At 39.4% G+C, this 20,152-nt stretch overlaps 1 protein-coding gene and 1 non-coding gene across 2 annotated transcripts; both read left to right on the top strand.

Annotated features, from left to right (window-relative positions):
• The first annotated feature begins 801 nt into the window (after window positions 1-801).
• Window positions 802-14,609, top strand: LOC121313241 (polyadenylate-binding protein 1). Its single transcript, XM_041245573.1, has 15 exons — window positions 802-1,622; window positions 3,652-3,845; window positions 4,093-4,208; window positions 4,736-4,866; window positions 5,067-5,161; window positions 5,647-5,784; window positions 9,649-9,744; window positions 10,043-10,315; window positions 10,681-10,771; window positions 10,906-11,022; window positions 11,756-11,907; window positions 12,060-12,144; window positions 12,468-12,598; window positions 13,663-13,761; window positions 14,210-14,609. The coding sequence occupies exons 1-14, from the start codon at window positions 1,430-1,432 to the stop codon at window positions 13,753-13,755; spliced, it is 1,905 nt and encodes a 634-aa protein (XP_041101507.1). The 5' UTR covers window positions 802-1,429; the 3' UTR covers window positions 13,756-13,761; window positions 14,210-14,609.
• On the top strand, window positions 4,498-4,634 carry LOC121313718. Its single transcript, XR_005950028.1, has one exon. It is a non-coding gene; the product is annotated as a small nucleolar RNA SNORA5 (small nucleolar RNA).
• Window positions 14,610-20,152: the final 5,543 nt, after the last annotated feature.

Genomic DNA, 20,152 nt, shown 5'->3' with positions numbered 1-20,152 from the left:
TGTAATTTCCCATCATGCAAGCTGAAAATGACCTCACATTCACCAAAATTGATTGCCTGCACCTATTGAAGTTTGGGTCTGTAAAAAAAACAGGTTAAGGACAAGTTAAAACCTCAATTGTTTGGATGCAAAACCAGGATCTGGTTGATAAGTCTACTGCATGAACAACAAGATTTCAGATTCCTCATGTGGAAATGTTGCATATTATGTAAAAGAATGCCATGTATGCACTCAATTAGAAGGGGAATGCTGCACTGGGGGCCATTTTATATAAAATAAATACATTATTTAGCATTTTCTAATCATTCTAATGGTGTGCAATTGTTCATATCTAAATCCTAAAGTTAACAATACAAATTCTCATGGGGGCATAAGGGGTAAATACCGGTAGGTACTAACTTCTTGCTGCTGTGCAGCATGCCAGATTTGGATTTTGTTTGAACTGGAGGCAATTTCTACGAGTCCTCAACTAATTTACTATATGCGTCACTCTGAAGACAGTATGTGTATCGGTGGAAGAAGGAAAAAAAAAACATTTAATGTACTAATTCACAAATTTTAGAATGAATAGAGCTGGGCTTTTTTTTAGCTATTTGTATAAGGTAAAGCTGCTGACGCTTTGCTTTCCCTTCCGACATTTCACACAAGTCATTGTGGGATATACCATAATGCTTAACCATTGCTTTTAGTGCCTCCCTCTGAATGTTGGGAAATGGTTCATTCTGATGACGTATACGAGATTATAAATAGGGACACGTTTGAATCTTCACACCCCCTAAACCCCGGCTGTTAGTGCTGTGTGTTCCGGAGCTAGTCTCGGCACACGTCTATTCTATAAAAAAAAAAAAAAAAAAATTAAAAAAAATTAAAAACACAAAAATAACTAAAAACATTGCCTTTCTCTTGTAAAAAAAAAAAAAAAATCAGGTGAAGCAAGGAAACGTCTACCAAACTATAAACCAAGAAGAAGAAATAGCGGAAAAAAACGACGTGTTGAAGAAAAAGGCCTGTGCTTGATTTTCGAATTGCGTTAGACTTCTTATCTCTGTTTCTCTGTCGTGTCTATCTGGCTGCTGCCCATGTGCGATTTGCGTTTGAGAGAAATCTTCAACACATATCAGAAACTAGCGTCGATTTCCAAATATTGAAGTATATTTGGTGTATCGGTACGCTTCTAAGATTTTATTTTTTTTTCATTTTTCACGTTACGTTAAGGAAGCAAGCCGCGCGTTCCTTTACTAAGTTAGGTTTAAATTCTGTTTAAGGGTTTCGTAAATTAAAAATAAAACCGAGTTTGTGTTTTATAAACAAATTTTTAAATAGTCTTTAAACGTATTATTTTTAATTATTACTTTTAGGGTAGATCTAAAAAAAAAAAAAAAAAAAAAAAAAAAACTTCCTTGTTTTATAATCGATTGCGTTTACGAAGATGAATCCCAGCGCTCCGAGCTACCCGATGGCCTCCCTGTATGTCGGCGATCTCCACCCAGATGTAACCGAGGCCATGCTATACGAGAAATTCAGTCCCGCTGGGCCGATCCTGTCGATTCGGGTCTGCAGGGACATGATCACCCGAAGGTCCCTTGGATATGCATACGTCAACTTCCAGCAACCCGCCGATGGTGAGTATCAAGCGAACCCAAAATGTTTTTAAGTTTGAATTTATATATTTTACTAACGATCAATATTAGGGCACGAAGCATGTAGTCATTTTGGCGAAGCGCTGCCAAGAGGCCTAGTGGTGCAGTATATGCCATGTGACTGACGTATTGTGAGATCTTACTGTACGGTTATTATGTACAGTAATTAAATACAGATCAACATGTACACCAATCAAAAATAATTATATTTACTGGCCTAATTTTCGTCATGGGTATAAAATTCGCCAGTTAATAAAAACAAATGTGTAATTATTATGGTTGGAGATTTTATTGCATATTCTCTTTAGTTGATTTAGCTTTTTAAACTACACAATGTGCCATACAATACATTGTGAAGTTAATTTTTGTCTTTCAAAATGTCGCTTAAGCCGCCTTTGCTAAGTCACCTTTAACTGAACGGTAAATTGCTTGTTAGTCGTTTTCTATAGTACCCTATGCCCCTGCCAACAAGCATGTTCAGCATGGAGGACATTAGGTGACTCAATGCTGCTTGTGCGTGAGCAAAACTGTTCTCCCCACGTGGTGCGGCGCTTTGCAAAAAGATAGTTTATGGAGATGGGTTGTGCGACTTGAATTTTGTTTAGCGTGTGACAAGTTAAAATGGGGACCGTGCATACACCCATTAAATTTAAGTTTGGAAATTATCCACTTTTAGCTAAAAATAAGCAATTGGCCATAAGTAAAATGGCATATAAAGTACCATTGGGTATGATTCGTCCAGAAACCCCTAAACTTAACTTGAATCCGTACTTATAAGTAAATATAGTAACTTTACATTTTAACCTTTAATGTACAAGATTATTTAAACGATATGTTAAAGTATTTTGTAGAAAAGAATGCACCAGAGCTGGTATTGCACCTCACAATCATGGCAACAGTTTTCTTTGTATTGAAACCAGTTTGAGAATCGTGTACTTTATTTTGCCTTAATGTTACTGTGGTGTGGTTTTCCTGCAAAAGGCATTGCTAAATGTTGCGAGTACAGAAATACCACTAAATGAACCAATGCAAATGCTGCTTGATAAATGATAGGGCTGATTTTTGTATACCAGAAATAGGGATGTAATGGAAGTGGACACACATGCCTCCCTGCAGTTAAACATATGTCATCTAATCCAATTGTAATGAAGCTTGTGAAGGACCTCGCAAGTTATTACATATATCATAATGCGGAGGTATGTGGAGTCATGTATGCTCAATCTCTTTTATACATTACAAATATGTGTGTGTGTGTGTATATATATATATATATATATATATATATATATATATATATATATATATATATGTGTGTGTTAATTATCACAATCTGAGATTATGAAGATGCAGTATTTAGTTATGTTTTTAGTGAATCCCCTACTGCTTTGTCAACATGTTATCTCTAAAAACATTTGTATGGGTTAAGTAAACCAGTTGCAGTTTGCGAGTACATTTCAGCTATATTCAAAGTAAATTGGGACCAGTGGTGTTTGTAAAATTCAATTTTTTAAGTAATGAAATATGGATTTCCCCAGAGACCTCTAAAAAGTTAATACAGCCGCATTGCTTTTAAATATTAAAATTATTTGTAAAGCACTGGATAGAGTATTTTCTGATAAGTGGTAAGAAAAGCCCATGACTGTCAGGCTTCACTAGTGTCCAGTAGACTTTCTTGCTTACCTTGTATATTTATATACCATGTATATTTTGAAGTAGTGATACTTGCTTACGACTTTCATTCCACTCAAGTCCAGCACCTTGTTCCAACCGTGTCTCTTCCCTCCATGTATTTATTTATTTATTTATTTTGGATTCAGCATTCTAGAACCACCTTCCAACCAGGTCTTTAATCAACCTAGGTGTTCAATTAAGTAGTTAAGGACTTTGAGTTGAAGCAAGGTCCAGGTTTGGGTTAACACATTTCCTTTGTGATGTTTTGAAATGCATTGCTTTCTGTACTACGCTAGATACTAGATTTTGAGGATAAAAGCTTATGTCAAACATCTTTCAGCTGAGCGTGCTTTGGACACCATGAACTTTGATGTCATCAAGGGAAAGCCTGTGCGTATCATGTGGTCTCAACGTGACCCTTCTTTGAGGAAGAGTGGAGTGGGAAACATCTTCATCAAGAACCTGGACAAATCCATAGATAACAAAGCTCTATATGACACCTTCTCTGCTTTTGGAAATATCCTTTCCTGTAAGGTGAGTGAGCACAGTTGCATATAATCAAAGCAATCTTGGAGGAGGTAGATAATTTGTATTGAAACATAATACACAGGACTTAATGAAGTAAGAAATGAGGACTGTTCCCATAAACATGGATATCCTGTTAAGTGTTCATGGTTGCAAACTGACTTGTGTGAAATGTATAGCAAACCCAATTTCTTACAGTACAATGACTTAAACATTCCATGATTGACATGATTTTATTATTTATTTTTTTGTCTAGGTGGTATGTGATGAAAATGGTTCAAAGGGATATGGATTTGTGCACTTTGAAACCCAGGAAGCTGCAGAAAGAGCCATTGAAAAGATGAACGGCATGCTTCTCAATGACCGAAAAGTGTAAGTATATATCTGTTAGTGATGTTTACTACATTAGTAACTTTGCATATGGATCAAGGGGGATCAGTTAAACCAAGACACTTGTAATTTATCAGTGAATCCAAAGTACTGAAATCTCTTTGCTGTACTAAAGAATTGTCATTTGAGTGCACATGTATTTTAAGCATTTGGTTAATAAAGTTTAATCCTTAATTCTGACTTAACTAAGATGATGTATCATACTGCTTAAAGGAACTGCGATGCAAAAAAATAAGTGAAACCACAAGTATATCTTCATTCAAAAAACAAATGCAGCCTTGTCAAATTCAGTATGTCATTCTCTGTGGGCTATACTGGCCAAAATGGCTGCAACAGGAAACTTGTAGTTAATGTGCCCCACATCTTAAACTAATGGATAATGGGGATATATCAATTCTACAGACAAGTCGATTTGACAGATCATGTGTTTTGAGTTAACTTGCAAAACTGAGGACTTGTAGTGGCCTTGACTTGAATGTACCAAAGTATTCTGTGAAATCCTCTTACAGATTTGTTGGGCGTTTCAAATCTCGCAAGGAGCGGGAGGCCGAGCTTGGCGCTAGGGCAAAGGAGTTCACAAATGTGTACATCAAAAACTTTGGAGAGGACATGGATGATGAGAAGCTTAAAGAAATTTTTGGTAAATATTGTGAGTTTTTATTTTGGTGGTGGTTAGAAGACACTGGTGCAACTGTGCTTGAATTTTCTAAGGGTGTTGGTGCATGGTCTGCTCTGCTTTATTAGACTGGCTGAATTTGTGCTTTTGTAAAATCATATACTAAGATGGACTATCAAAAGCTACCTGACAAATAACAGGATTTAACTTTTCTGCAATTTCAGGACCAGCCTTGAGTATCAGAGTAATGACTGATGACAGTGGAAAGTCAAAGGGCTTTGGCTTTGTTAGCTTTGAGAGACATGAAGATGCACAAAAAGTAAGTGAATTAAACATTCTTGAGTAAGTGTGTTTTGCACCAAATTTAAAGTGCCTTCTATTTTTAAAGTTTAAATCTAGCACATTTTTTCCGGAAAATAATTGAAGCACATGTTGTGGAAACAGTTTTAACCCTTTGCAGTCCATTTATTCAGTGCTTGTCAGGCGTATCAGGTCCAATTTATTTTCACACACGCTGTTTAAAATAATATTTTTCAGCGTAAAACAGGTTTAAAAGCATTGAATCGCAAAAGGACACTCAGTACTGTTATTTCCAGCCCATCCCCACCCCTTGTTCGCTGTATTTCACGTACCTCTTTATTGACGTGCATACTGATAAATCCTTTCCTTTTCGGAGAGCGTCCAACATCGGACTGTAAAGGGATAACCTATATATGTTAAGTTGAGCTTTTTGAGGAAATAACTGGTCAGTAGTGTTTTGAAAGTATATATTTTTTTTAAATAATAAAAACTGTTTGTTTTAAGGCAGTGGATGAGATGAATGGGAAAGAGGTCAATGGAAAACAAATCTACGTTGGCCGCGCTCAGAAGAAAGTTGAACGTCAGACGGAGCTTAAGCGCAAGTTTGAGCAAATGAAGCAGGACAGAATGACCCGTTACCAGGTATGTAAACGTTCTTGCCAACAGTGGTGTTTGCTTCATTTGTGGTCATTGCACATTTCTCTTCTTTACCAGCACAGTGTACTCATTTACTATATCTTAACACTTGACAAAGTGGTACAGTAGTCCTTCCTTTAAGCAGACGTGTTTGGTTTAAATTCAGTGAATTCATAGGATATTACAAAATTATTCTTAATTCTTTATCAATCAGTTATATATATATACTTTCAGTCCAGTTAGTAATAGCAATCTCCCTTTTCTCTTGACTTTTCATTCATGTTTAGAGCTGTTGGTTAAAGATGTTATATGCAAGCTCTTTTTTTCTTACTGCTTGCTAGATGTTGATAGAGGCGTTGCAGTTCAAGGTGTCACCTCTGCTCTTTAACTGATTGATTGTACAAACTCACTACACACAGCCTTTTTGGTTGCCCTTGAAGTTTTCCAAACTTAATCTCTCATTGCTCACAATAACTATACTGAATCAGCCGCAACTCTGCAATTCTAGGAAGTCAAACTTGGTCGAGCCTGTGGGCCTTGCGTATCGGTGTAGCTATGGTTACCTAGCTAGACTCACTCCCTTTTACCTCCTTTTATAACAGTTGTGCAGATTCAGTACAATTAAAGTTTAAAACACCAAGAATAAGTACTTTCCTTATCTTTCTGGTTGTCATAGAGACTAGGTCAGCTGCCTCCTGACCTAACTGAATTAACCTGCAATGTTCCTGTAGTAGTAAAATAAAATTAATAGCTAGTGCACTTTCTTTTTACTTTAACCTGTAGCCTGCTGTAAATACCGGTAACACCAAATAAATAACGCTGTTGCAATTTCTGTACACATTACTGTACAATGCAGAATACACGTTTTAAAATAAAACTTGTTCATCACATTCTTGTTTTATTTTTTACCATAGCCTACTATCTAATGATGCCTCTATCATGTTACAAATACTGCGCAAACTTTACAAAAAATTGATCCTTTTTAATTATACTTGGAAGATTTTACAGCATACATGTGGCTGCAAATTAAACACATAGCCTACACGCCTTTCTTGCATATTCTCTTTAGTTGATTTAGCTTTTTAAACTACACAATGTGCCATACAATACATTGTGAAGTTAATTTTTGTCTTTCAAAATGTCGCTTAAGCCGCCTTTGCTAAGTCACCTTTAACTGAACGGTAAATTGCTTGTTAGTCGTTTTCTATAGTACCCTATGCCCCTGCCAACAAGCATGTTCAGCATGGAGGACATTAGGTGACTCAATGCTGCTTGTGCGTAAGCAAAACTGTTCTCCCCACGTGGTGCGGCGCTTTGCAAAAAGATAGTTTATGGAGATGGGTTGTGCGACTTGAATTTTGTTTAGCGTGTGACAAGTTAAAATGGGGACCGTGCATACACCCATTAAATTTAAGTTTGGAAATTATCCACTTTTAGCTAAAAATAAGCAATTGGCCATAAGTAAAATGGCATATAAAGTACCATTGGGTATGATTCGTCCAGAAACCCCTAAACTTAACTTGAATCCGTACTTATAAGTAAATATAGTAACTTTACATTTTAACCTTTAATGTACAAGATTATTTAAACGATATGTTAAAGTATTTTGTAGAAAAGAATGCACCAGAGCTGGTATTGCACCTCACAATCATGGCAACAGTTTTCTTTGTATTGAAACCAGTTTGAGAATCGTGTACTTTATTTTGCCTTAATGTTACTGTGGTGTGGTTTTCCTGCAAAAGGCATTGCTAAATGTTGCGAGTACAGAAATACCACTAAATGAACCAATGCAAATGCTGCTTGATAAATGATAGGGCTGATTTTTGTATACCAGAAATAGGGATGTAATGGAAGTGGACACACATGCCTCCCTGCAGTTAAACATATGTCATCTAATCCAATTGTAATGAAGCTTGTGAAGGACCTCGCAAGTTATTACATATATCATAATGCGGAGGTATGTGGAGTCATGTATGCTCAATCTCTTTTATACATTACAAATACCGAAGATTTTACAGCATACATGTGGCTGCAAATTAAACACATAGCCTACACGCTACTTTTGTTTTCTGTGGTATGAGCCAGACTTTCCTTTGCAAAAAGCAATTACTAAAAAGTCAGAATTAATGTGGTCCGCATCTTGCATTTTGAAGTCCAGCAGTATTTCTGAAAGGTTCCTGCTCTTTTCCAACTTTTTGATCGCAATTAGTTTAATCTGGAGAGGATGAGTTATGTGTCCTCACATTTCATTTTAGTAGTTTAGTTGCACTAGTTGTATCTGTAACGTTTATTTTTGTCCCTCTTGTTTTCCGTATTACACTTTTTTTGTTTGTTTTTAGATCACACAATTCAGTGACCTAGTGTCACAATTAATTGGTTATTATTGAGGGACATAGTCACAGTCAAATGTTTTGGTACCTTACACTTAATGCAAGATAATTTTAGAAAACATGTTCAATAAAACCATTTAGTGAACATGAGCCACTAATTAATGACAGACCAAAGTACACAATTTCTGGTAGGTTCTGTTAAATATTTGTTCATGACAAAAATATTGGCACCTTCACATTGTCTCTAAAAATGTTATAGTGCAATTTAAAATTATATGGGTTGATTGTAAACCATTTCACGTAACTAAGCTGCATTATAAAGTCAATAGCCAGAAAAAGGTCATTTATTTCCAACATTTGTTGAAGAAAACATTTTGGCAACACAGCAGATGATGGACAAGACAAAGTAGTTTAAATTTATTTGAGAAAAGCAGTAGGAAACTACATCAAAGGAAATGGCTACAGAACAATCTCTAAGAAATATGGAATAACAAAATCCACAATCAGCAATAATCAAGAAGTACCACAGAACTAATTTAACGGAAACGCTTGAAAGAAGTGGAAATTACAGGTACAGTAGGAAGGAGAATCGTTTGAGCACCCAAAGGAAATCCAAGATTAATAGCAAAGGATTTAAAGCAAGAGATCTGTACAAAGGCATGTGAACACAGAACTGTATACATGTAGACTTCACTGCAAACCACTTTTAAAGTAAATTCTTAAGTCTAACATTTGCCAAGAAATATGCACAGCAATCCTGATTTTTTTTCAAAAAAAATCTGGTCCAATGAGACTGAAATATAACTTTTCCCCAAAAATGGACCACGGTATGTTTGGAGAAAAAAGGGTATCGCCCACAGTTAAACACAGAAGTGATTCAATTATCATATTGGGAGTGTTTTAGAAGTTCAGGAATTGGAGACATTCATATTGAAGATCGAATGAAAGCAGCCATGTATAACATTCTACAAAGTACAATACCATCTGCTTGTAGGCTGATAGGCAGATGGTTTGTCTTCCCAACACAAAGACCCAAAGCATTCAGCTAAATAAAATGGAATTCTTGAAAACAGATCAATGTTCTAGAATAGCCTTCGTAATCAATAGATCTCAATCCAATAGGAATGTTTTGCATGATGTGTAAAAGCTGTAGTCAAGTATTGTGTATCCAGGATGTCTAAGCAAGGAAATATGCAAGACAGAATGGGCCCAAATTTCACCAACATGCAACATACTGGTTAAGAATAATAAAAATATAAACTTCTGCGTGTCGTAATTAAAGCAGGGCTGCCAATGCTTTGTCCTGAAATGAAATTGTTTGTTTTTTGACAGATTTGCTAAATTAATAGAAATTATTTGTTTTTAGCTTTTTCATTTATTAAAATGAAACGTGTGTACCTAATCTTTTTACCTTGAATTGTGGTACAAATAGAATATAATGCATTTGTTTATTGCTGTACATTGTGTCTGGCATATGTGAATGTATGGCATAATGGTGTATGTATTGTCAGACATACTAATTCCTGTGTTTTTTTGTTAGGGTGTCAATCTGTATGTGAAAAATCTTGATGATGGCATCGATGATGAGCGTCTGCGCAAGGAGTTTACACCATTTGGCACCATTACTAGTGCTAAGGTAAGAGCAAATGTATTTCTCTAGTTGGAAGTTATTTAGAATATAGATCCTGTCTGCTGTTTTGGAGTTGGCGGACACAAACCTTTGTGGAAAAAAATGTGAAATGTTCACATTAGTGTGTTTTATGAACACATACATTTCCTGTCATTTTTTTTTTTAAACCAGTTAAAGCTTTGGCTGAACTGTCAAAGAATGAGCCAGTGTAAATAGGGGAATATACTCTTGAATTTTAAACTATGTATATACAGTAATATCTGAAATGTCTGTTTTAATATTCCTTTTTTTTTTTTTTATTCAGGTTATGATGGAGGGTGGTCGTAGCAAGGGCTTTGGCTTTGTGTGTTTCTCCTCCCCGGAGGAAGCCACCAAGGCTGTGACTGAAATGAACGGCAGGATTGTCGCTACCAAGCCTCTGTACGTTGCTCTGGCGCAGCGCAAGGAGGAGCGACAGGCTCACCTGACCAACCAGTACATGCAGAGGATGGCAAGTGTCAGAGCTGTTCCAAACCCAGTCATCAACCCTTACCAGCCAGCACCTCCTTCTGGATACTTCATGGCAGCTATTCCACAGGTAGAATTTTCATGTCTTGATTATACGTAAAATAGGCGGGTAATCAGTGGTACCTTTAACTTGTTTAGTGCTACGTGGATACATTTTTATTAGGTGCACTTCTTGTGACTTCTTGGGGTACTTGTGTTTTCAGGTTTAGCTAAAGGATCAGCTGGATTTGGATACTGATTTGAGGGTACCACCAGAATCTGGCAGCGGTGCAGAAAATCTCGATTTAGTATTGAGACTGCCAATGCTTTTTCATTGTACATACGTTTGCTTCAGTTGCATTTGAAAAAATCTGTTTGGGGAAAATCATAACCGTTTCATCCCTAGTTAAAATGTAATATGTATATGGCTAACCCATTCTTTGCTTTCTTACACAGGCTCAGAACCGAGCTGCATACTACCCAACAAGCCAGCTTGCACAACTGAGACCTAGCCCTCGCTGGACTACACAGGGTGTGAGGCCGCAGCGTAAGTACATCAGTTAATTCAATGCGTCAAATAAGATTCAGTGATTTCCTTCACTGAACTCGGTGTCCATCTGTTGAACTGTTGATGTAAATATATATAATTTAAAAAAAAAAAAAAAAATTGTTTTAATACAGATTTCCAAGGCATGCCCAATGCCCTCCGCCCTTCAGCCCCAAGAGCACCAACCTTCAGTGCAATGAGACCAACTTCCTCTCAGGGGGTTCCACGCGTGATGTCCACTCAGCGAGTTGGTTGGTGTTCTGCTTAACTGTTTCTACTAGCGCCCATACATATCTTGATATTTAATGGCAGCTATTCCACAGCAGCTATATGTGGAGAACAGCTTGAAAAATGATTTTACCTGGGTCACCGCTGCAACCCCCACACTAACTCGGGAGAGACGAAGTTGGGCACTCGCTTCCTCTGAAACGTGTGCTGCCAGCCATCTTTTTTTTTTTTTTTTTTGCACTGCAAGCCTGCCGTGAAGCCATTACAGAACTACAGTGTCAGGGGACCACACAGTTCTGAATTGCGCACAGGCAGGCCTGCAGCCTCCCGGCCATCTGCAGGAGTCGCTGGTGCATGGTGAGCCAAGGATTCCCTAGCCGACCTGAACCCTCCCTGCCCGGCCAGCGCTTGGCCAATTGTGCGCCTGGGAACTCCCGGCCACAGTTGGCAGTGGCATAGCCTGGATTTGAATTGGCGATCTCCAAGCTATAGGGTGCATCCTGTACTCTGGGTGGAGGGCCTTTACTGGATGCCCCACTCTGGAGCCCCTGTACATTTTTGTTAAACTTAGTAAGGCATTGATTCTCACTGGTAGACTTGTTTAGATAAACTATTGCTTTGTTTGCTAACTGAAATTCCTGAAGGCTTTTCCTGAAACTACTGTTTGTGAAATACTCTACTGTTTCATTGAGTTATTCTGCATGTACCTGAATCCAGACATCTAAAGCTCTGTGTTTTTATCTTCTGCTTATACAGCAACACAGGCGATGGGACCACGCCCTGCCGCTGCTGCTGCGGCTGCTGCAGCTGCTCCTGGGGTCCGAGGTGTTCCACAGTACAAGTACGCTGCCGGTGTCCGCAATCCTCAGCAGCATCTCAACAGTCAGCCCCAGGTTTCCATGCAGCAGGTGAGAAGTGTGGCAGTCCTAAGTGTAATCAGCTTAATTCTTGAGGAAATGTAGGTTTGCCAAGTCAAAAGTGGGACTTGATGTATTGAATTAATCGAGAAAAAGTGTCTAATAAGCAGTATAACACTGACTGGAACGCTTTTCTTCTTCAGCCTGCTGTCCATGTGCAAGGCCAGGAACCTTTGACTGCTTCCATGCTAGCCTCTGCTCCTCCACAGGAGCAGAAGCAGATGCTGGGTAAGTTTGACGTGAACAAGACTAACGCAATCTGCCACATGTAAGTTAAGTATTGGCACCAAGCCTGTTTGTCACTTGTTTTAAAGTAACAGTAGGTTTATTATAGTAGTTGCCCCTCACTTGAAAACATTCACTTTTAAAAACATTAACTTTTTATTCAAAGCAGTTATTTAGTTTTTACTAAATTATGACTGCTATGTAAAGCTTTCAAAAGCTGTCTTCATATGAATAGAAGAGTAATAGGAGCTGAAAAGTATTTGTTCTTTTGATCAGTGGTAAACATAGTAACTAGACTTGTGCTAACTGATGTGGATGTTTTGCAGGTGAGCGTCTTTTCCCACTGATCCAGGCGATGCATCCCAGTTTGGCTGGAAAAATCACTGGAATGCTTCTGGAGATTGACAATTCTGAGCTGCTCCACATGCTGGAGTCTCCAGAGTCTCTGAGATCCAAGGTCAGTTCTATCACCAAGCTGCCTTTATTATGTCTATTAAATTGGTACTGTAAACTTTTTAGAATAAACCTATTCATGTGTAATTGTATTGAACCACTTGGATAATGATAATTAAAATATTTAAATTATACTTGACCATGTATTTACATCTATAACACTGGAAATGTAAATCATAAATAAGGACTTTAACACATTTACACAGCTATGTCAGGTCGTGGTTACATTTACCTTTGCATGTGCAGCTGCAGAATCTCGTGACAAGTGACTAACAAACTTTGAACAAATGGAGATTGTAATACCCAAGAAATGCCAATTAAGTTCCATGGTATTTTATGCTATGGGTAGGCAGTACATAGTAATCAGTATTTGTTTTTAGAGTCACTTATTATCAGGGGTTCACATAGCTTTTATCATTAGGTTCTCACAAATACATTATTTTAAGTAAAATGGTTAAGTAAATTTTTTTTTTTCTTAAATGCACTAAAATGTAACAGCTTTCAAAAATTGACACCTCCTCTCATCCACGCCCATTTTGGGAAGCGACGCGTCATCTTGAGCTTCCACGTTGCCACTCCTTGTAACTGCATCCCCCTTCTCTGAATGGACGGCTTGATAGAGATCCCAGCTATCACTGGTGGTTTCAAGTGCCTAGTAAAAGAAAATTAACATGAACTGGAGTGGTTCCACCTATCACTCCATTTTTTAATAAAAACTTGAAGCAGCCAATGGTAGCGCTAGCAGGGAGGCACTGTAGTCAAATTGGAACCCTCTGGTCTTAAGTGAAATATGGGGACTGGTATTTAATTATGATCAACTCAGTTACCCAGAGACCATGAGTCTCTGGGAACAACCCAGAGGTTAGGTCAGTCACCTTGCAAGCGTGAGCACCCTCGCTGGCTTTCTGAAAAATTCTTTCCTGTTAATGTACTGAATGTATGCCTTTGTGTCAAAAACAAACAAACATGCGTATCAGTTACGTGAACACCTGCTTATAATCCTTTCCATACCTGAAGCGATATGTTGTATTGTTTGCTTGGTTTCAAGCCTTTCCTCTTGCCTTTCAGGTTGATGAAGCTGTAGCTGTACTGCAGGCCCATCAGGCCAAAGAGGCTGCACAGAAATCTGTAACGAATTCAGCTGGTGTTCCAAGTGTCTAAGCTAAGGTAAATAGTGTAAATCATCTAAAAAAGCCAATTACTGAAAATTAAAATATTTTAATAGTTTATTTCTATTATATGAAAGTTAAAGGGTACTGAATTAGTTTGAATGGAAGAAAATATTTGCTGAATGTTTAATATTATCTTCATATGCCTTACTGTTCAGAGTACTATCAGATTGACAACCATGTTAATTTGATAGCGTTAAGTTACATGAAGTTTTCACACTGCATTGACATGAAATGTAGTGTTTTTGTTGAAACTACAGTGGGCATTCTGCTGATCTGTTTGTTTACAGTGTTTCGTGACACCTGCAATGTTAGTCCTTGATAAGGTGACTTACCTCGGGTGAATTTGAATTAGTGAGTCTATAACCTGATAGTTCTATGATAGAAAGTCACATTTTCAAGGGAGGTGGTTTAACAGTCTTTTTTGTGTCTTGCTTTTTTCAAAGGTATGAGGGACCTTGAAATGAGACCAACTTGCTTCACCTAAGGAAAAAAAAAAATTAAACATTGAAAAATTCTAAAACACTCAAAACATTGCAAAAAAATAAAACCTATAAAAAAGGAAAGGAAACTTTACAGAACTGATGCCAGGTCTAGAGAAACTAAAGCTAGACCTAGATATATATTTAAAAAAAAAAAAAAAAGGAAAAAGAAACTTTAAATTATAAAAACTAGGGGTTTGATCATTTTCACCACAGTACATGAAACAAAGCATTCCTTTCTTTTATTTTGTATTCCTTTACTGTGTGAATGCTCAGAATGTCAACACTGTCGGTTGGCAGTGGTATTTGATAGCTGAGCGTTGAAAAAAAATGCTTGCTTTAATAAAAGTTTAAAACATCTGAATCGTTGTCCTCATTATGCAGTAAACGATCTATAAGAGCAGATGGTAGTTATTGTATTGCCATCGTGTACACTTATGATACATTTATCACTACCAGAGTTATTTTGTCTTATCAGATGATACATCCAGAACTTCAAAACACTTTAAAATGGTACTGCTTCAGTTATTGTACCAGTTGTGCAGTGTATGCAATTTAGTGCACTATTGCTTTTGTATATTTGTGTTCCTGCATTGGCATATTGTGAAATTCCATAGTTAAACAGTTGGCTTATGAACCTAGAGCTATAAATATTGCCCATAGGGAGTTGCAAGCCCTGTTGGAGAATAAAGACTACTGCATTCCAAAGCTCTGCTCTAAATGCCAAGTCATTAATACCCCTATTGCCCTCAGCTGAGATTGGCCCACTTTTCACCACCTGTTCTGTAGTTTAGGACCATAATGTTTAAATGTATGTTTTGTAACAGACAATTAATCTTCTAGATGTTCAGCTATTGTTTCTGCCTGATTGAATCTCGCATTATCTGCTGCTTCAAATAGAGCATATCTTGCAAGTTTTCCCTTTTTAAATTAGGCTGTGTACCATGTCTAAACATCTTTAGAAAAGTGTTCTGTTTTTCAACTACTTTGTTAACAATGTAAAGATTTGGTGTACAACTACTTTCTGAATCCATTAAACTCTTATTTAGATGTTCAAGATAGATGGGGGATTGCCAGTAAGCATGTCCTGGATGGCAGTCTATTGGCTTAATACAATTAAGTGGGGTGAGGAATGTTAGTGCTTGTCTTCGAGGTGGAAAAACGATACGACTTTAAGATGGGGGGGTCACTTATAGCTTATTTCATGCTCTGAAAATAGTATTTTAAAGATAATTCAAAATTAAAGCAGAAGTGTCTTTGAAATTGATTGGAAAGTATTTGAAATTGATAATTTATGCCAGTTATTGTACAGCAAATGCTCCTAAATATTTACATGCGTACCTGAAAAACTGCTAAATTGTAGGTGCTTGTGTATCGCCACCATTTTAAAGACATTCTATTTTTACCATCCGTGAATTAAGAAAAAATAAAAACAAAAAGGAGAAATGAGACATGAAATGCACCCCTCTTACTGGACAAAGCAATCATTAGCACAGATATTCCCAGGCTTTGATGCAGCTGGGGTCTTTTTTTTTTGACATTTTAAATAAATTGTGCAGTTCTATACACTTTTCAATCATTTACCTGGGGCAGCTGCCAGGTTGCTAAATGAAGGTAGTGTGTCAGAAGGCTATTGTTTGCTGTATTTATTTAAGGGATAAATATATAGAGAATACTAAATGGTCGTTTGTGGTATATGTGTTTTGTTTGCCGCAGGAGGCTGTCCCAGTAAAGCATGAGCTCTGAGAGTAGATGCTAAATATGCCCATGCTTGTGGGAGAAGTATATTACACTGATGGTGTCAATCTGCCACTATAATCATGAATACGCTTGCTTCCTTTTAGATTGGGTTTTGGTACAATTTGAATTGTCAAATATTTGAGATTATTAGGACCCTTTGTATGTGTTCTAGTTGTACTTGTACACAAATATTTGCATTTAATTTATCCAAAATCATGCGCTATTTAAACAAGAAATGAGGTACACTGTCCAATCAAGTGCCCCAGTTCCCATGATGACACTGTTATAGTCAAAGTGAGGCAAGAGGCATGTAAAGGTAAAAATTCAGGCTACAAAAAATTGAAATGATTTTTAAATTAGTGTTTCTTTGGATTAGATTACAGGATGATAGTGATGTGGAAACTGGAATAATCAAGGAGTAGGCTAAAAGTGACCTGTCCCCCTTTTTAGATGATCATTTGGGGATCAATTTTAATAGGTCTTGTTTTGTCCCCTTTGGGAAATTAGTCCTTCAACCCACAATACAAAAAAAAAAAAAAAGATGGACATGAATGTTTTGGATTTTTCCATAATTCTCTGCTGCCATCTCTAGTGAGTACATCTTTGTAAAAACAATCTATTCCTCACCATTTAAAATAACAAAAACTTCAGATTTGTTGAGAAGACCATGGTATGTGATCATATGATCAAGACTTCTACCACTTGTCAGTAAAGATGACCTGGAAAGTATAACTCAATATAAACGTGATTCAACCATGAGGGGTCGCAATGAGAACAGTAAGATTTTATCGTCAGTACTTTGGTTACTGTACTGCTTACTGACACCAAAGATGGTTTGTAGTATTGGGTAAGAGAATGTTAGGTTACTTACCGTAACCCTGGTTCCCTGAAAAATGAATGTCAACCATTATGAGTTGAGGAAATGACCCTCGTGTCACATGACCTGAGCACATATTTAAAAAGCTGCCTGAACGGCCTGGTGTGACCACGTGTCTTGCATTCTGGAACAAGATGCTACATCACACAGCAGTCTTTGCCTTTTGATTCTGTATGGCAATGAAGGCAAGCAAACGACCTTTCAAATTTAATGGTTGACATTTGTTTTTCAGGAAATCAGGGTCACGGTAAGTAACCTAACGTTCCCTTTCAATCTAAAAATGTCAACCATTACGAGTTGAGAAATGAATACCCAAGTTGTCACAGTGAGCCAAAGCAGCCACAAGCCTTGCCCTGGCATGAGCCTAACTGGAAAGCTGCTATGAAAGAGGGCAAGCTGCATCAAGGACTCTGGACCCCACAGAAGACTGCTGAAGTCAGTAAAACTGCGGCATTACATATGCCAGGTAGTGATGCCCCATGAAACTCTGCCCAAGACATCACAGTCCCTCTAGTGGAGTGAGCTGTAACATCACTTGGAGAGGGTAAGTTAGCCAGCTCATAAGCCAGCCGGATCGTATCCATTATCCAGTGCGACAAATGCTGCTTGGAAAGTGCCTGACCTTGAGTACGCCACCCACAACACACCAATAACTGGGTTGTCTGTTGCCGTGATTGAGACTTATCAATGTAACACCTCAGCACCCTGACAGGGCAGAGTGTATTAAGTCTCTGATCTGGATCAGAGGAGAAGGGGGGCAGATGGAATGCCTCCAATTCCACAGACTGGTTCAAGTGAAACTGAAACAGCTTTAGCTAGAAAATCAGTGTTAGTGCGTAAAGTAATGTTATCACCGCTGCTGGCAAAGCGCAAACAGGAACCCTGTACGGAAAGGGCCTGCATGTGTGGACTCCTCTGAGGCAAACAGGTCAGCTGTCGTGCTGCCGAACCTGTGCCAAATCACGGCTACCACCTGGGGATGCAGGCACCACTCAGCATGCCGAGGAGACCCCCTCAACAGCAGGTCTGCTGCCTGGTTTGAAACCCCTGGCAGATGGATTGCCGTGAGGGACGGAAAAAGCAGTTGTGCCCACGTGAGCAACTGGAACCTGCCCTGCAGCACTGATTGAAACTGCCCTCAGTTCCAGAGCATTGATATGGGCGGACTGCAACCTGCCAGCCCAAGCCCCAAGGGTCACCTTGCCGTTTCAAACCGCCCCAACCGAGGTTCGAGGGGTCCATGGTCAGCACCTCTCTCTGGTATATTACACCCATATTTACTCCTTTGCTGAGGTGGTGAGGATTCTTCCACCAGATCCGGTCACACCAGCATGACAGAGACACCGTTAACCGATGATGTCTGTCTCAAGCTGGGTGAACTACTTGGGTATTGAGCCATGCCTGCGAGGGGCGCATATGGAGGAGACCAAGAGGGAGGACAGAGGAGGCTGCGGCCAGCAGACCTAGCAACTGTTGGCACAGCACCACCTGCACTGATAGTCTGAGATGAAAAATGGACAGACAGGCTTGCAATGCACTTACCCTGTGGGCCAACAGGGAAGCAAGCATGGATCCAGCTGGATCCCCAGGAAATCCGTCACTTGCGCTGGCTGCAGGGAGCTCTTTTCTAGGTTGAGTGTGATCCCCAGCCGTGTAAGATACTATATCACTAGAGCCATGTGAGACATGGCTTGCTCCCGCGACTGGCCACAGATGAGCCAGTCATCCAAGTAATTGAGGACCCTGACCCCCTGCAGCTACAGGGGTGCCAGAACTGCATTCATGCAATTGGAGAAAGTCCTGAGAGCAAGAGACAGACTGAATGGAAAAACACAGAACGCGTCCCGGAGGTCTACAGTCGCAAAACAGTCGCCCGGCCAGACGGACTGGAGAATGTGACGGGTAGTTAGCATCTTGAACTTCCTCTCCTTCAGGAATATTTTTAGGCCTCTAAGATCCAAAATGGAACGGAGCCCGTTGTCCTGCTTTGGTACCAGAAAATACCTTGAGTAAAAACCCTCCTGTTAACATGGGGGTTCTACAAGACAAATTGCATGCTTTGTGAGTAAAGCGTTCAATTCTTGCGTGAGGACAGAGGCCTGTGAGGGGTCAGACATCAAAGTGTTCATGAGCCCCTGGAAGGGAGGAGGTCGAAATTGGAGTGAGTAGCCGAAGTGGACAGTTGTAAGCAACCATTGTCGGTGGTGCTGGCTGAACAGGTGCAGGGCTTGAAGCCAGAACCCATCATGGTTGCTGTTGCTTTTACTGAGCCTGCTGGGCTGTGACTGGCGCTGCCTCTGTTGATGGCGCTGCTGGGGTCTCTGCCTGGCACTGCCCGCCACTGCCAAGGGTCGGTTGAGGGGGTACTGTCTGCTTGGCCCAGGTGAAGCAGCCACCAGGACAGTGCACACAATGGTCTGTGGAGCAGTAGCTCTGGGTCTCCATCGCTGTTGCCCCTGGTGCTGGGTATTTGTGGGTCACGGCAGCAGCTCTGCAAGCTGCTTTGACGACTCCCTCTCACGGTGAGACCGCTGCAGCATCTTTTCCACGGCTGGCCCGAAGGTGTAGCCGGGGGAGATGGGCTTATTGAGCAGGGGCGCTTTGTCCGCTTCCAGGACCCTGGCCTGGGAGAGCCAAAGCTTACATCGGGCAACCACAAGGGGTCCCAGGTTACGTCCGATAGCTTGGCCACTGTGCCGAGCTATGCAGTGCAGCTGGTCATTCACCAGCCTCAGCTTATTAATAATATGAGGAGAAGGCTGGGCAGACAGGTCCTACAGCAGCTGCGATTGGTACACAGTCAACAGACCAGTGGTGTTTGCTAGTCTTGCTGCCAGATGAATGCATAGGGTACCGAGGGTGCTATGTACAGCAATACAATGCACGGGATCGTTATGTGTACCGGGGCTATACAGGTATAGTCTATACTAGTTCAAAGTACTCCAAAAAATACAAAGTAGCCTGTCCTCAAATGAAGACAATGCCACTTAATGGGTTAAATAAGGTTTGCATTTAGGGAACAGCCCAAAATGTTTTTAAAGCTGCAACGTCGATGATGAATGTAAAGACATACAACCCATAACTTCCTACGGGGAAATAGTAAATTAAATCAACTCAAGAAATCCAAACGTAAAACGTAATGTGCTGAGAACGATTCTCCAGTGCAACCAGTTTTTTTTTTTTTTTTTTTTTTTTTTTTTTGCTGTTGAATCACAGGAATGTGCGCACCTGTCTGAGTGGGAGGAGCACACGGTTTCCCCATTTTTTTTTTAACTTAAATGTGTCTTGTC

The sequence above is a fragment of the Polyodon spathula genome, chromosome 3 (assembly GCF_017654505.1).
Source record: "Polyodon spathula isolate WHYD16114869_AA chromosome 3, ASM1765450v1, whole genome shotgun sequence".
Lineage (NCBI taxonomy): Eukaryota > Metazoa > Chordata > Actinopteri > Acipenseriformes > Polyodontidae > Polyodon > Polyodon spathula.
This window is presented reverse-complemented; position numbering and strand designations above follow the sequence as displayed.

What these genes read in the sequence shown, in the direction of transcription:
- LOC121313241 (XM_041245573.1), top strand. Translation starts at nt 1,430, where the DNA reads ATGAATCCCAGCGCTCCGAGCTACCCGATGGCCTCCCTGTATGTCGGC. An exon ending in CTTCCAGCAACCCGCCGATG is followed by an intron (nt 1,623 to 3,651) that starts GTGAGTATCAAG and finishes AACATCTTTCAG; the next exon opens with CTGAGCGTGCTTTGGACACC. An exon ending in CTTCTCAATGACCGAAAAGT is followed by an intron (nt 4,209 to 4,735) that starts GTAAGTATATAT and finishes ATCCTCTTACAG; the next exon opens with ATTTGTTGGGCGTTTCAAAT.